The sequence below is a fragment of the Oncorhynchus nerka genome, linkage group LG8 (assembly GCF_034236695.1).
Source record: "Oncorhynchus nerka isolate Pitt River linkage group LG8, Oner_Uvic_2.0, whole genome shotgun sequence".
NCBI lineage: Eukaryota > Metazoa > Chordata > Actinopteri > Salmoniformes > Salmonidae > Oncorhynchus > Oncorhynchus nerka.
In genome coordinates, this window is record NC_088403.1 from 46,849,960 (window position 1) to 46,866,216 (window position 16,257).

The 16,257-nt window shown below is 39.1% G+C and overlaps 1 protein-coding gene across 1 annotated transcript; it reads left to right on the forward strand.

The window, feature by feature from the left end:
• The first annotated feature begins 322 nt into the window (after positions 1-322).
• Positions 323-9,661, forward strand: LOC115133446 (uncharacterized). The gene is made up of 12 exons (XM_029666675.2): positions 323-426; positions 662-784; positions 878-974; positions 2,212-2,330; positions 2,474-2,544; positions 2,650-2,781; positions 3,100-3,195; positions 3,690-3,818; positions 4,039-4,167; positions 8,111-8,136; positions 8,272-8,306; positions 8,404-9,661. The coding sequence occupies exons 2-12, from the start codon at positions 718-720 to the stop codon at positions 9,225-9,227; spliced, it is 1,725 nt and encodes a 574-aa protein (XP_029522535.1). The 5' UTR covers positions 323-426; positions 662-717; the 3' UTR covers positions 9,228-9,661.
• The last annotated feature ends 6,596 nt before the right edge of the window (positions 9,662-16,257 follow it).

Genomic DNA, 16,257 nt, shown 5'->3' on the forward strand with positions numbered 1-16,257 from the left:
TAGAAACACTAGGTGGGCCGCCTGAAACCTTACTATAATAATTCAACATACGATTAAAACATTGAATTATCTGATCAACTCATGCATTTAAAGTTATATTCTTCAAGAATCATAGAGCCAAGCCTATATATCTTTAAATTAAGTCCAAACATGTATGTATCTATCGAAGATTGCCCCTTTAACGATAGAGTTTCGTTTGATGTGATTGAAAAACAATTCAACGTTTAATTATTTTCTGAGTGTGCCTTCACAAGGACAACTTTGCTAAAAAGGAATATTTAAAAAAAGGCGTTCATATTTGTTATATTGTGATACTGACAGGAATAGCCGAAATCGAAAGTGAAGCCGGTTCAACGTCGTTGTTTTTCCTTAGAGGTGACAACTCGAAGTGACGCTTTTCGGCTACAAGAATACACGAATAAATCGGTAAATTTGGATTGAATAATATGTATAGTCTAGCCTACATTCGATTTTCTTGTATTGCTCTATTAACTATACAAACTAGAAACACTTTTGGATTACTCAATTGACAAATAGAAATGTTGCATTTGATTTGATAATCGCATTGTATTCTTTCATTAGCCTATCAATGCAAGTGGAAACATTCTGGTGTTGGAAAACTTGAGAGCAATTCATTTTTTATCAAATCTTACATTTCCAGGTCATTAGGTGGGTGTTCTATGGCGTTTATTTGGACTGTGAAAACTACTGTAAACAATGGAGCTGAACATTTCAACAAGACACTACCAAGGCTCAAAAGCATTACTTCCCACCCCAGGACCAGGTATGTGATTTACTGTATGTACAAGTACAACACAATGCAGCTATATCTATATCTTATCATTTGTGCACTAATTGACAACTTTATTCCTTTCAGAACACCATGGCCTCTATAATCAAGGGGCAACGTGTTATTTGAACAGTGTGCTGCAGGTCCTCTTCATGACAAAAGAATTCAGAGAGGCTGTTGAAAGGTTTTCCATTCTTACTCTGTGTGCCAAGGATACTGTATCTCCGTGAAAGTATTAGAAATAGATTGAGTCTTACCAGAGCCATGTATCTAACTAAATACATGTCTCTGAGTCATCCTATAGAAACATTATCATTACACAGTACACTGAGATTAATACTAAACATCTTGTATACTGTATATCTTAACTTCTTATGGCTGGGGGGCAGTATTGAGTAGCTTGGATGAATAAATTGCCCAAAGTAAACAGCCTGCTCCTCAGTCTCAGTTGCTAATATATGCATATTATTAGTATTGGATAGAAAACACTCTAAAGTTTCCAAAACTGTCAAAATATTGTCTGTGAGTATAACATAACTGATATTGCAGGCAAAACCCTGAGGAAAATCAAACCAGGAAGTGGCTTCTATTTTGAAAACTCCATGTTCCATAGCCTGCCTTTGCTCCATTTAAAGGGATATCAACCAGATTCCTTTTCTTATCACTTCCTCAAGGTGTCAACAGTCTTTGGACATAGTTTCGGTCTTTTATTTTGAAAAAATGAGCGAGAAAGATAACATTGCGTCATTGTATGGCTGGGTGCCAGCAGTGTTTTGTATGCGCAAGAGAGTTTGGGCAGCCATTGCCTTTCCCTCTCCTACTGATAAAGACAGTTGCGGTTGATATATTATCGATTATATATTTTTAAAACAACCTGAGGATTGATTATAAAAAACATTTGACATGTTTATGTGGACATTATGGATACTATTTGGAATTTGTCTGCGTTGTCGTGGCCGCTCTTTCCAGGGGATTTCTGAACATAACGCGCAAAACAAACGGAGGTATTTTGGGTATAAAAATAATCTTTATGGAACAAAAGGAACATTTATTGTGTAACTGGGAGTCCCGTGAGTGAAAACATCCAAAGATCATCAAAGGTAAACGATTAATTTGATTTTCGTGACCAAGCTACCTGATGCTAGGTGTTCATAATGTTTTATCGAGTGATCGATAAACTTACAAACGCTTGGATTGCTTTCGCTGTAAAGGTTATTTTCAAAATCTGACATGACAGGTGGATTAACAAAAGGCTAATCTGTGTTTTGCTAAATTGCACTTGTGGTTTCATGAATATAAATATTTTTAGTAATATTATTTGAATGTGGCGCTATGCAATTCAGTGGTTGTTGATGAAAATGATCCCGTTAACGGGATTTCAGCCCTAAGAAGTTAACAAAATCAGTCTCTTTTTTTTACAGTAATAGGCCTCCTCAAGAAGAAGACACTGTTGATCTTCAGCTGAAAAAGTTGTTTACAACTTTACGTGAAATTGAAACTAACACAAAGGGCATCTCATCAATACTAGGCATTGATGATGGTGAGTTGAGCTTTCATAGCTGCTAAATAATACATTTACACATTCTGCAACTTTGTTAGATGTACAGCTTGTGATGTTATGTAGTATTAAGTATAGTGTTTGTAGTTATTTGTAGTAGAAGACCCTTCATTGTCCCCCCTCAGTATACATGCAATGTGATGCGGCTGAGTATTTTGAGAAGATTTTAGGCATGGCCAATCCTGAAGTGTCAAAGGTAGGCTACTGCATTTACTTACCTCATCTTGGGCAAAACCTGATATCATAACTTATAAACATTGCATGGTTAGCTATGACAAGACTGACAATAGTTTGTCTCCAGATCTTCAAAGGACAATTGAGGCACATCACTACCTGTTTAGGAAAACATGTGATGAGTGATGGATTTGGTCCATTTTGGACACTGCCCCTCTCAATAGCAGATCCCTCTGACTGTTACAAAACCTTCAGTGTGGTAGGAAAATATATATCTTAACCTAAAGCAAAAAACATTGTTTTATGATGGCAAATATAATCATGACAGGGTTAACCAACACTTTAAATGCCATAGCCTACGTTATTGTTATTCAATATTAGCATAATTGTCATGGTAATGTATCATGTCGTAATTTGGCATGTGTGTAGGCGTACTCTACTTTTTGTCTCAGTTGTCATGATCATGGTATTGTAGTTAATATTATAAATTGATATAATATGACATTTAAAAACAAATTAATGGAAAAAATATCAAGTTGTTGGAGAAAGATAACATTTTGTGTTTCTGTGTTTTCAGAAAGACGGCTTTAAGGAGTTCTTCAAGTCTTCATCTGTCACTGGGGAAAACCAGATGTACTGTGATGAATGTGAAAAGAAATTAGATGCAACCATTGTGAGTAGTGACATTTAGAATTCTCATTTAGTACACAAAATTAAAGATAATTTTATATATATATATATATATATATATATATATATATATATATATATATATATATAAAATTATGTCCTTCTCATTGAAATCATATCTAAGAAGCGGTAGTTCTGTGCACTATTAATATGCTTCCTGTTCTTAAGTTTAGTTTTCGTGTCTTTTACTTTCAGTTTTGTACACCAACTTCAAACAGAAAATACAATATTTTTGGTAATGGAAAAAAGACAGTATTTTACAGTAGTTTAGATGGTACAATTATTCTCTACGCTATACGTGCTTATTTTGAAACATAAACTGAAATTAGGCAACCTATTCGAATTTTAGCAACCAGAAAATGGCGATTTCTTCTTAGTGCAGCTTTAATTATTGTACCAAAGGCTTCTCAAAAATGGATGTCAAGCTTTTCACTGAAGAAGATATTGTATTACAATGCCTCCCTCTGTCACCTATAGGAATGCAAGATGGAATATCACCCAGAAATTCTTACTCTGCTCCTCAAGCGGTTTGAATTTGACTACTACAGCATGTCATATGTCAAAATCAACTGCTGCGTGGATGTGCCTCACACACTACAGACAGAGGTAGACTACTTACAAAACCTTTATTCAACAGGTTCTGTTCTCATACAAGTCTACATTTAGGGCTTCGCAATGTAGCCATACTAAATTAAACTGATCATTCTGTTGTACTGTATATTGCCTTCACTTTATTGCCCATCAGAAAAATAAAATATTTCATGATGCCTGATGTCTGTCTATCTGTAGTTCAGTTAATGGCATGTCTTTTGATTTATCTGAACAGAAATGTGAATATGAACTCTATGCCATTGTGGACCATTTCGGAAGTCTTGGATGTGGACACTACACTGCTAAGATCAAGTCCTTTGAAGATCATAACTGGTATGAGTTCAATGACTCATACGTTACAAAGGTATGCACTGTTATTTTATTTATTTAATTGAATACAGCCTATACCATCATTTTTATAATATCATAAATTGTATTTGCCATTTTATTTGGTTCTGTGAATGAATCAGTGGCGACCCGTTCTTCAGGGCAGGTGGCATTAATACGTGTCAGATGTCAGTTTGCAAACAATGGAAAAACAAAAAATCGTTGAGTTAATAAAGCCGCATACAAACATGGTCTATTTTTTTCTTTCTTGAGGAAGGAAGCTCCAAAATGTAGGTGTTTCAGCCTAGCTAAGTGATTTCTATGGTGGTTGCGCAGCCAGAGGAAAAATACGGAGCGTAGGGGTTGGTAATGTTCTCTAGCTGTGCCGTGATTGGTTCAGTGTTCTGTCACTCAAGGGGACACTATGTCACTGCAAATTCTACAGGGAGAGCTAGAAAATTCAAGCCCCTTGGGTGCTGCCATAGAGTTATATTAGAACTGCCCATCCAAGAAGGCTCAAGTTCATTGGCCACTGGTAAAAGGACGTCAAATCATGTTTTATCTACCGTAGCTTTGATTAGACTGATTATGTCAACATCATATTTTCAAAATCTTAGCTCGCAAGATTGGCAAGCAGCCATCATTATGAATCATGTTGACAATCTACTGGCACATCCTTTTCAATCCTTGTCATTTGAAGAGAAATGAAGGATAAAACGTCTTTGGACATGAACATTTCACAACAAGTCGGAAATCGCAAATTCAACAATGAATGGTTTGGCATCTCAAAGCAATCCCTATTTTACTTCCCCTGCCTGCTATTCAGTGGGGAGCGTGTGTGGTCCAAGTCTGGGCTCAAGGATTTAAAACATCTGTCTCTCTCAAAACATGAGAATTGTGCATCACATACAGACAATGCTGTTAAACTCGGATTGCTGGGGAAATCAAACATTGTGGCTCAGCTAGACACCGCATATAGATGAGCTATCAACCTTCACAACCAACAACAGGAGAATAGGTACGTGCTTGCCAGAATTATAGCATGCATTAAATTGTGTGGCAGTTGTGAGGCAGCACTGCAGGGCCTGTTTGTACAACTGTTCTGCCTTAGTGGCGTATATGTAGCCTATGGCCTGTTTTAGAGAAATGTCATCATCGAATATTGTAACAGCTTTCATTGTCTGCCTACGTGCCTCCATTGTAAGAGCTTTACTTGTCTTCTTAAGTGCCCCCGTTAATTTAGCCTACTGTTGGGACTTGGTGTACAGGGAGAATACTGTAAGAATGGCCCATGTTCTGAATTATGTCGCAATCCATTTCAAAAGTGCTGGAGGAATAGGCGGCATAGACTACTTCTATCTCAGCTCGCGCATGTCTTAATCGAAATTACAGCTTGCCTCTTAAGCACTTATCGTTCTGTCCGCCATAGTTTGTATATCTGCATTGTTATATTGCTTACATTAGGTCTATCTCATTAGTATCTTATTCATAATTTTAGGCAATGTTAGAATTATGCATTTAATTGTTTTGCTTACTTTGTGTGTTATAATTAGCTCAGGTGCTTTTCTCCACAAGGAGGGGATAGTATATAATGTTGTTGGGTCTGTAAGTTACAGACCCAATGTAACGGTTTTCTTGCGGTGAAGGAGAGGCGGACCAAAACGCAGCGTGGTTGTTATTCATTGTTCTTTAATAAAGAAACTATACATGAAAACTAACAAAACAACAAACGTGAGAAAACCTAAAACAGTCCGGTGCAAACACAGAGACAGGAACAATCACCCACAAAACCCAACACCAAACAGGCTACCTAAATATGGTTCCCAATCAGAGACAATGACTAACACCTGCCTCTGATTGAGAACCATATCAGGCCAGACATAGAAATAGACAAACAAGCCATCCAACATAGAATGCCCACTCAGATCACACCCTGACCAAACAAAACATAGAAACATACAAAGCAAACTATGGTCAGAGTGTGACACCCAACAACAGTATATTATAGTATCCCCTTCTCGTAACCATGTTTGCCAGTGGCAGTCTCTTCCCATTCAAATACTTTTGTTCAACAAAAAGTTCAGTAATAGACCCTTGTAATTCCAGTTGATATTGTGAGGGTTGTTTTGTTTGCGCAATGCACTGTCAGTGCATCTGTATATTGTCTATAAAAGTGGATCCTTGTAGTTGAATTGTCCTTCCTTTTTAGACCAAGTAGGCCAAATAAAATACTTCAAATGGTAGGCTAACCGCTGAGTTTGTGTCTCTCTCTCTCTTTCTTTTTCCGTTGTGACTTAAAGAAGAATAAAGTTAAGGCCTCAACATCTTGCTGAATTTATCTGAACTAACATCTATCTGAACTTCTGTTGCTGTCCATTTTGAAAGTGCTGAATAAATAGGCCTACCTCGTCGCAGCTCGTTTGCTTGCACTTGCTTATACTTACAGCTAAGTGTTGATTATAAAAGAACAAACATCATGAATTTACTGAACATGAATGTAATAATGTTGGTGTATGGTTCAAAAGTCTAAACTCATGTTGACATTCATTATTATTGAAGGAGAACGCGGTTCTTATCCAGTTACACAAATTCACAAGGAGTCAGTAGAAACCATATTTATTACCTCTTCGGCCTAGGGGGCGGTATTTTCACATCCGAATGAAAAGCGTGCCCAAAGTAAACTGCCTGCTACTCAGGCCCAGAAGCTAGGATATGCATACAATTTGGATAGAAAACACTCTAAAGTTTCTAAAACTGTTAAAATTATGTCTGTGAGTATAACAAAACTTATGTGGCAGGCGAAACCCCGAGGACAAACCATCCAGGATTTCTTTTGTTGAGGTGACAGTGTTTTCAATGAGTTTTCTACGTGGATCTAGATTTCTAAGGCACTTGCTTGCAATTCCTATCACTTCCACTTGATGTCAACAGTCTTTAGAAATTGGTTGACGTTTTTCCTTTGAGAAATGAAGAAGTAGCCATTTCCTATCTGGGTGGATAGCCAAGTGTACTGTTGTGGTTGGGGCGCATGACCTGAAAGCTCGCTCCACTTTGTTTTTATCCGCTATTGAACGCAGTTTATCCCGTCATAAATTTGATCAATTATTTACGTTAAAAAATACCTAAAGTTGTATTAGGAAAGTTGTTTAAAATGTTTGGACCAAGATTACAGGTAATTTATTAGACATTTTGTAGTCAAATGCGCCAAATAAATTGACATTTTGGAGATATAATGACGGAATTTACTGAACAAAAGGACCATTTGTGATGTTTATGGGACATATTGGAGTGCCAACAGAAGAAGATCTTCAAAGGTAAGGCATGAATTATATAGTTATTTCTGAGTTTTGTGTCGCGCCTGGCGGGTTGAAATATGATTGTCATGTGTATGTTTGATGGGGTGCTGTCCTCAGATAATAGCATGGTTTGCTTTTGCCGTAAAGCCTTTTTGAAATCTGACACGGTGGCTGGATTAACATGAAGTAAAGCTTTCATTTGGTGTATTGCACTTGTGATTGTATGAAAGTTAAATATTTCAAATATAAAAAATAAAAAATTGCGCTCTGCAATTTCACTGGCTGTGTTCGAAACGTTCCACTAGCGGAACCCATAGCCGTAACTGGGTTAAGCAAGTCAGCCATAAGCTCCACTGTTGGGACAGCTTGATGTAGACCCTAACAGTTTCTGGTCACCGTTATAGTGCATTTTATGCATTTTTAGAGTTATGCAGTGGCTTCGCTGGCCTGCATCTAAACAAATTGGTTGTTTTGCCCACCAAGATTGACATGATAAAATCACCGCTGGAGTGAATCAGACAAGGGTTATCACTTCAAGAACAAATATGATTATAGTTCATATTTGCATATATTTGGTGGGGAATCACCAAAAATACCATGCTACTCTGCCAGAATCTTATCTAAGGCCATTGGAAATGTATTATATTTATTTAATTTTGACACATTGCTGCTCCTCCCTTACAGGTCCAACCAGCTCCACTGATTGACAGGTATGTTGTTTTTCACGTGTGTTTGTGTTTCCAGTTATGTATCCAAAGTTTATCGCCAAATGTATGAACCAGAACATTAGCAGGCGTTCCAGTTAGTAATTAAATACGTATGATAACAAATGATTCTCTCTCTAGTTCTTGCAGTGCTTATCTACTGGTGTACAGGAAATGTAAGTTCATTTATGAACTATTTATGAACTGTGCTCTTTTTATCAATTGCCTTGAAACTGTATCACTGATGTCTTTCATTTTCCTTCCCCCGCAAAGCACATGCTTCAGATCGTGAGAACCATGGAACCAACCAAGTTCACGGTTCACTCCGAGAGGATGGGGTTACAGAGGTTGGAGAGCATGTTCAAATAAAGACAAGTGGAGATGATCATCACGGGGTTGATGGAAATAAAGGACAGGGACAACATGTTGCGGTCAGAAGAAAGGAAAATGTAGGAAAGGCAGATACAGGAAGAGATGATGATTTGATAGAGAGAAGACAGGAGATGCACACAGGAGAAGGGAGAAAGGAGAAAGGACACAGGAGAAAGGATGTGGATGGAACAAGACGGTATGATGTGGTTTTGATAACAGAGAAACAGCAGAGTCCAGAGATATGTCGGAAATTAGGCAGACTCCGTGTGTTTCATCATGACTATATTTTGCCCATCAGGTATTCATCGTTGAAAGAAGAGGATAATGCTGTGGAGAAAACAGAACAGGATGATGTAGTGAGAAGGGTAGATGAGGACAGTGAGGGTGTCGTGGTAAAGGGAGAAACGCATCTCGGTGAGACAAAGACAAGTCTGACCAAGTACGGAGAGTCTTCCAGCTCTACAAATAGGTGTGAGACCATCCCATCACACCAAGAGTTCAATGAACTCAGAAGGAAAGAAATGCAAAGAAGAAAGGACGAAAAGGATGCCAATTACAGTCAGTTCCTTGCTAACATTCAGGACAACAAGCTGAGAGAGGTTCTTGAGAGGCAGAAGAAGAACAAGGCTCACTGTGGTTTCAGGCGCTTCTGGGGTGTCCGTGGCAAGCACACCAAGGCCATCGGTCGCAGTGGTCGCGTCGTTGGTATGTCTAAGAAGAAGTAAACTATGTCCCGACTCCCCATGTGTCAATAAATGCCACAGTTCACACACAAAAACGATGCAAGAAGAATGAAAAGAGAAGTGTAGAAGAGATGGAGCTTTTGGGTAAAGACAAGAAAAGAAGAAAGAGGAACTTCAGGGAAGGAGAGGAGGGAATGGAAAAGAAGTGAGATGGCTACATTTGAAGTTTCTGTTTTGTCCAATTTGAAAACTGGAAGAGGAATGTATGGAATATGGAATATATTCTGATTTTGGGAACAATTCTGCCTTTAACCCTGTATTATCTTTTTATATATGTTTAACAACTAACTTTAACTAAAGTCCTGTTATTAGCCTCTTTTATGTTCAACATCGTTCATCACTTTACTCAGATGACTTTCTTGTCCAAGTGTTTACAAAGTACTGTATATTAAAGATGCTTTGTATGCAGAGAATAACTTAGTCCTCATCTTATTTCTTGAAATACTTCACAAGAGGTTTAGAGATCATCCTTGGTCTGACATTTTAAAAACGCAAAATATTATTCTTGCATTTTAGTAGACACTTCATTTTTCTCACCCCCTTTTTTGCTCCCAATTTCAATTATGAACTCGTCTCATCGCTGCAACGCCTCAACGGGCTCGGGAGAGGCAAAGTCATGTATCCTCCGAAATATGACCCACCTAACCGCACTTTTTAACACCCATCAGCTTACCCCGGAGCCAGCCGCACCAATGTGTCTGAGGAAACACCGTTCAACTTGCGACCGGGGCAAAGGAAAGCAACCCCGGCCAAACCCTCCACTAACCCGAACGACGCTGGGCCAATTGTGCGCTGTCCTATGGAACTCCCGGCCACAGCCGGTTGTGTCACATGAAACCGGGTCTGTAGTAACTCCTCTAGTGCAGCGAAGCAGTGCCTTAGACCACTGCACCACTCAGGAGGCCCTTTAGTAGATACTTTTGTCCAGTGCAATTAGGGTTAAGTGCTTGCAACATTTCGGTAACTGGCCCAACACTAGGCTAACTGCCACCATACATCTTTAAATAAGCATATAGAAACTGTACTTTTGCAGGTTGTCAAATCACAGCCTCACAGCGCAGGTTTAAAGACAGATGATTTTTAGGTATCATTAATATTCTCCCTTGGCAGACGGGTTGCGTCCCACACAATGCTCCGTCATAAACTAGTGCTGTTGCCTAGGTCTGTTTTTTTTCGAGACTAAATCATTGATAACAACTTTAATACTGGGTGGAGTACTGCGTACAGAGACCAAGGTACACTGACCTGGGATATCAGCTGAATTCCAGTAAATATCACTATGGCAATGGATGACAAAATGGAAATACAAACAAACAAATGAATCAACAATATAGTTGTCATTTTGTCTGGCTGTAAAGGTAAAATCTCAAAAGGAAAAGCCATAGAGAAAGATAAAATGTATTAAAGTATCATAAATGGAAATTGCTGACAAGTACCACCTTAAAAGGGGCAATCTGCAGTTCCTACATACATTTTTGGACATATAAATACATTATATGTACCCATTGATTCTTGAAGAATATAACTCAAATGTCTCATGAGCTTAGTTCAACTGTCGTACCACATCAGAACCATAAAAATATATGCTTGTTTTACTCCAATGCTTGTAAACAGTGTAAAAGTAAACAAAAATTGCATAGCCTCAAAACATGGTTAAAGCTATCGTTTTGATATCATGGTTGATCAGACCTTGCATCCATAGCTCTATCTATGAATTTGAGAGTGGTTACATTTCTCCAGCCCCATTACTAAGCTTTTTACCGAAACAGTGGCGGGGACAACATTTTGTTATTGTTTCAACTGCGCATTGCCCCTTTAACTACACATGATACTGATGAGACTGACAGTGTACTTGCCGGTGAAAATACAATTCAATTCATCTCTAATGAGAAATAATGAATATACTAGGCTATCTACGCTACAGCAGCTGCCCGATACATCATTTTATGCTTATGCTTTCTTGTCTTCAACATTCACGATTGGAATTTATCCAATAACCCCAGGCAGAGATAGCACGAGTGGATGATGTTGCCTTTCCTGTTGTTCATGGTCGGGGTGCTGGTCATGCTCTTAACAAGACCTGACATTTTTATATGGAGGGAAGAACTCTTCTAAATAGACTGTTCCAAAGTTAAAATGTGTATGCTAAAATATCGTCTCATCTCCTAGCTTATCAAACGAACTTCACTGGTGCCTCCTACTGGAGATTCCTCAGAAAAGTTATTTTGGTCAACTGCCGGATACATAAAAAACAAACAAATAAAACCTATTTCCACAAAAACTATGATGCTAACACATTAGTATTTTAGGTGACTCAAATTGGGGTCTGATCTGCTGATAATCTGTTTGATCTTTCATTTCCGTCTTGCGCCTCCATCCACAGTTTGTCTCTGTAGACTCCTGGGAGATTGATCGCAACTCTATAAAACTGTCTAAGAGACTGGGTGAAGGTTCATTTGGAACGGTCTATCAAGGCATTCACCCAATTGCTTATACCTATCAAGTTGTTTCATCTACGTAAGTGCCTAAGAAGGAGGGGTTATTGCCCAATAAGTACAGTGGGGCAAAAAAGTATTTAGTCAGCCACCAATTGTGCAAGTTCCCCCACTTAAAAAGATGAGAGAGGCCTGTAATTTTCATCATATGTACACTTCAACTATGAGAGACAAAATGAGAAAAGAAATCCAGAAAATCACATTGTAGGATTTTTAATGAATTTATTTACAAATTATGGTGGATAATAAGTATTCTGAAAGGCCCCTGAGTCTGCAACTCAACTAAGCAAAGGGCACCACCAAGCAAGTGGCACCATGAAGACCAATGAGCTCTCCAAACAGGTCAGGAACAAAGTTGTGGAGAAGTACAGATCAGGGTTGGGTTAACTTCTTGGTGCACCCATCCCGTTAGCGGGATCATTTTCGTCAACATCCGCTGAATTACAGAGCGCCAAATTCAAATTAATTACTAAAAATATTTAATTTTCATGAAATCACAAGTGCAATATAGCAAAAAAGCTTTTCGCCGAAAGCAAACCAAGCGTTTATGTAAGGACATCTCTCAGCAGACAAAACATTACAAACAGCTGGCAACAAAGTAGATTGGTCACGAAAGTCAGAAAAGCAATCAAATGAATCGCTTACCTTTGATGATCTTCAGATGTTTGAACTCACGAGACTACCAGTTACACAATAAATGTTCCTTTTGTTCCATAAAGATTATTTTTTATATCCAAAATACCTCCATTTGGTTGGCGCGTTATGTTCAGTTTTTTTCTTTTTTCTTTTTCCTTTTTTTTCTACTGTGTTATTGACTTGTTAATTGTTTACTCCATGTGTAACTCTGTGTTGTCTGTTCACACTGCTATGCTTTATCTTGGCCAGGTCGCAGTTGCAAATAAGAACTTGTTCTCAACTAGCCTACCCAGTTAAATAAAGGTGAAATAAATAAAAAAATAATAAAAAATATAAAAAATCCACAGGCTCGAGCGGTCACTACGGGGCAGACGATATCAGAATAAAAGGCTGAAACTATGTCTAAAGACTGTTCACACCATGTGGAAGCCATAGGGAAAGGAATCTCGTTGATTTCCCTTTAAATGGAGGGAAGGCATGCAATGGAACAGGGAGCTTTCAAAATAGATGGCACTTCCTCTTTGGATTTTCCTCAGGTTTTCGCCTGCAATATTAGTTCTGTTATACTCACAGATTATATTTTGATAGTTTTGGTAAATTTAGAGTTCTTTTCTATCCTAATCTGGCAATTATATGCATATTCTAGTTTATGGGCCTGAGAAATAGGCAGTTTCATTTGGGTATGTTTTTCATCCAAACATCAAAATACTGCCCCCTACACTCACCAGGTTAATATAAAATATTAGAAACTTTGAACATCCCACGGAGTACTGTTAAATACATTATTAAAAAATTGAAATAATATGGCACAACAACAAACCTGCCAAGAGAGGGCCACCCACCAAAACTCACAGACCAGGCAAGGAGGGCATTAATCAGAGAGGCAACAAAGAGCCCAAAGATAACCCTGAAGGAGTTGCAAAGCTCGACAGCGGAGATTGGAGTATCTGTCCACTTTAAGCGGTACACTCCACAGAGATGGGCTTTACGGAAGAGTGGGCAGAAAAATGCCATTGCTTAAAGAAAAGAATAAGCAAATAACCAAAAAGCATGTTGGAGACTCCCCAAACATATGGAAGAAGGTACTCTGGTCAGATGAGATTCAAATGAAGTTTTCTGGCATCAAGGAAAAAGCTATGTCTGCCATAAACCCAACACCTCACATCAAACCAAGAACACCACTCCCCACAGTGAAGCTTGGTGGTGGCAGCATCATGCTGTGGGTATGTTTCAGAATAGAAGGAATGATGGTTTGAGCTAAATACAGAGAAATTCTTGAGGGAAACCTGTTTCAGTCTTCCAGAGATTTGAGACTAGGATGGAGGATCTCCTTCCAGCAGGACAATGACACTAAGCATACTCCTAAAGCAACACTTGAGTGGTTTAAGGGGAAACATTTAAATGTCTTGGAATGGCCTGGTCAAAGCCCAGACCTCAATTCAATTGAGAATCTGTGGTATGACTTGAAGGAGCTGGAGCAGTTTTGCCTTGAAGAATGGGCAAAAATCCTAGTGGCTAGATGTGCCAAGCTTATAGAAACATACCCCAAGAGACTTGCAGCTGTAATTGCTGCAAAAGGTGCCTCTACAAAGTATTGACCTTGGGGGTTTGAATAGTTATGCACACTCAAGTATTCAGTGTGTTTCGCTTATTTGTTTGAAATTATTTTGCATCTTCAGTGGTAGGCATGTTATGTAAATAAAATGATACAACCCCATCCAAAAAAATCTATTTTAGTTCCAGGTTGTAAGGCAACAAAATAGGAAAATTGCCAAGGGGGGTAAATACTTCCGCAAACCACTGTACGTTTTCAGACCCTTTGCTATGAGACTTGAAATTGAGCTCAGGTGCATCCTGTTTCCATTGATCATCCTTGAGATGTTTCTACAACCTGAGTGGCCAGACGGAAGCCACTCCTCATTAAAAGGCACATGATAGCTCGCTTGGAGTTTGCCAAAGGGTACCGAAAGACTCTCAGACCATGAGAAATAAGATTATCTAGTCTGATGAAATGCCAAGCGTCAATTCTGGAGGGACCCGGGCACCATCCCAATGGGGAAGCATGGTGATGGCAGCATAATGATGTGGGGATGTTTTTCAGCAGTAGGGACTGGGAGATTAGTCAGGATTGAGGCAAAGATTAACAGAGCAAAGTACAGAGAGATCCTTGATGAAAGCCTGCTCCAGAGTGCTCAGGACACCAGACTGGGGCGAAGGTTCACCTTCCAACAGGACAACAACCCTAAGCACATAGCCAAGACAACGCAGGAGTGGCTTTGGGATAAGTCTCTGAATGTCCTTGAGTGGTCCAGCCAGAGCCGGAACATGAACCCAGTCGAACATCTCTGGAGACACCTGAAAATAGCTGTGCAGCAACTCTCCCCATCCAACCTTACATATCTTGAGAGGATCTGCAGAGAAGAATGGGAGAAACTCCCCAAATACATGTGTGCCAAGCTTGTAGCATCATACCCAGGAAGACTCAAGGCTGTAATCGCTGCCAAATATGCTTCAACAAAATACTGAGATAAGGATCTGAATACTTACGTAAATATGATATTTCAGTTTTATTTTTTACATAAATTTGGTTTTGACTTATATTGGGAGTTGTCACATATACTCCCTCTCTGGCAGACTTCTGATTATTACACACACCGTGTCACCATTGCCACGTGTACCAGCTCTTATTGACACTCACATGGACTCCATCACCTGCCCTATTTATGTCACTCCCTTTGGTTCCTTCCACAGGCGTCATGGTTTTTGTATGTTTCATGTCGGTGTGCTGTGCGTGTTTTTGTTTTGTTCGTGTTCTTTTATTTATTAAGTGTATTCACTCCCTGAACTTGATTCCAGACTCTCAGCATACATCGTTACAGGGGTAGTGCCTTTCCTCAGCCACAGTGTGTTATATGTGCAAAAGTACTATCTCACAACTCGATGAAACCTTCACTCTTGTGCAGACATTTAGAAACAAAACATGCCAATTTGAAAAATAAGCCACTGGAGTTTGAGCGAGAATTAAGAGGACTTTCAAGTAGTAAGACATGTATAAAAGCAACAGATACCATTTGTCAAGGTTTTCTTACGTCGAAGGAGAGGCGGACCAAGGAGAGGCGGACCAAAACGCAGCGTGGTTATTTTGATACATCTTTAATAAAGATTAAAATAGAACAATATACAAAAACAAGAAACGTGAAACGTGAAAAAACCAAAAACAGCCCTATCTGGTGTAACAAACACCAAAGACAGGAATAATCACCCACAAAACCCAACACCAAACAGGCTACCTAAATATGGTTCCCAATCAGAGACAATGACTAACACCTGCCTCTGATTGAGAACCATATCAGGCCCCAACACAGAAACAGACAAACAAGACATCCAACATAGAATGCCCACTCAGATCACACCCTGACCAAACAAAACATAGAACATACAAAGCAAACTATGGTCAGGGTGTGACACCATTAATAAGAAGGGGCTAAAAGCATCTTATATGGTGAGCTACCAAGTGGCTAGGACAGGCAAGCCACATACTATTGTGGAGGAATGAATTCTTCGTTCTGCTGGGGATATGGCTGGGACAATGCTGGGGGAAAAGAACAAAAAAACTATACAGACAATGTCTTCATCAAACAACACTGTTTCACGACGCATCAGTGACATGGCAGGAGATGTTTTGAAACTGTTACTGCTTCGCATACAAGCCAGTGATTCTATGTGTTACAGCTGGATGAGTCAACAGGCGTGGCGGGCCTGGCACAGCTCCTGGTATATGTCCGTTACGTTTATGGGGGTCAATTAAGGAAGACATCGTCTTCTGTAAGCCACTGGAAACCAGGACAACAGGAGAGGATATTTGTAAAGTACTGGACAGC

Excerpts from the sequence above, each read along its gene's own strand:
- LOC115133446 (XM_029666675.2), top strand. The coding sequence starts at position 718 with ATGGAGCTGAACATTTCAACAAGACACTACCAAGGCTCAAAAGCATTA. Across the intron at positions 2,545-2,649 it reads CCAATCCTGAAGTGTCAAAG|ATCTTCAAAGGACAATTGAG; the intron begins GTAGGCTACTGC and ends GTTTGTCTCCAG. Across the intron at positions 4,168-8,110 it reads ATGACTCATACGTTACAAAG|GTCCAACCAGCTCCACTGAT; the intron begins GTATGCACTGTT and ends CCTCCCTTACAG.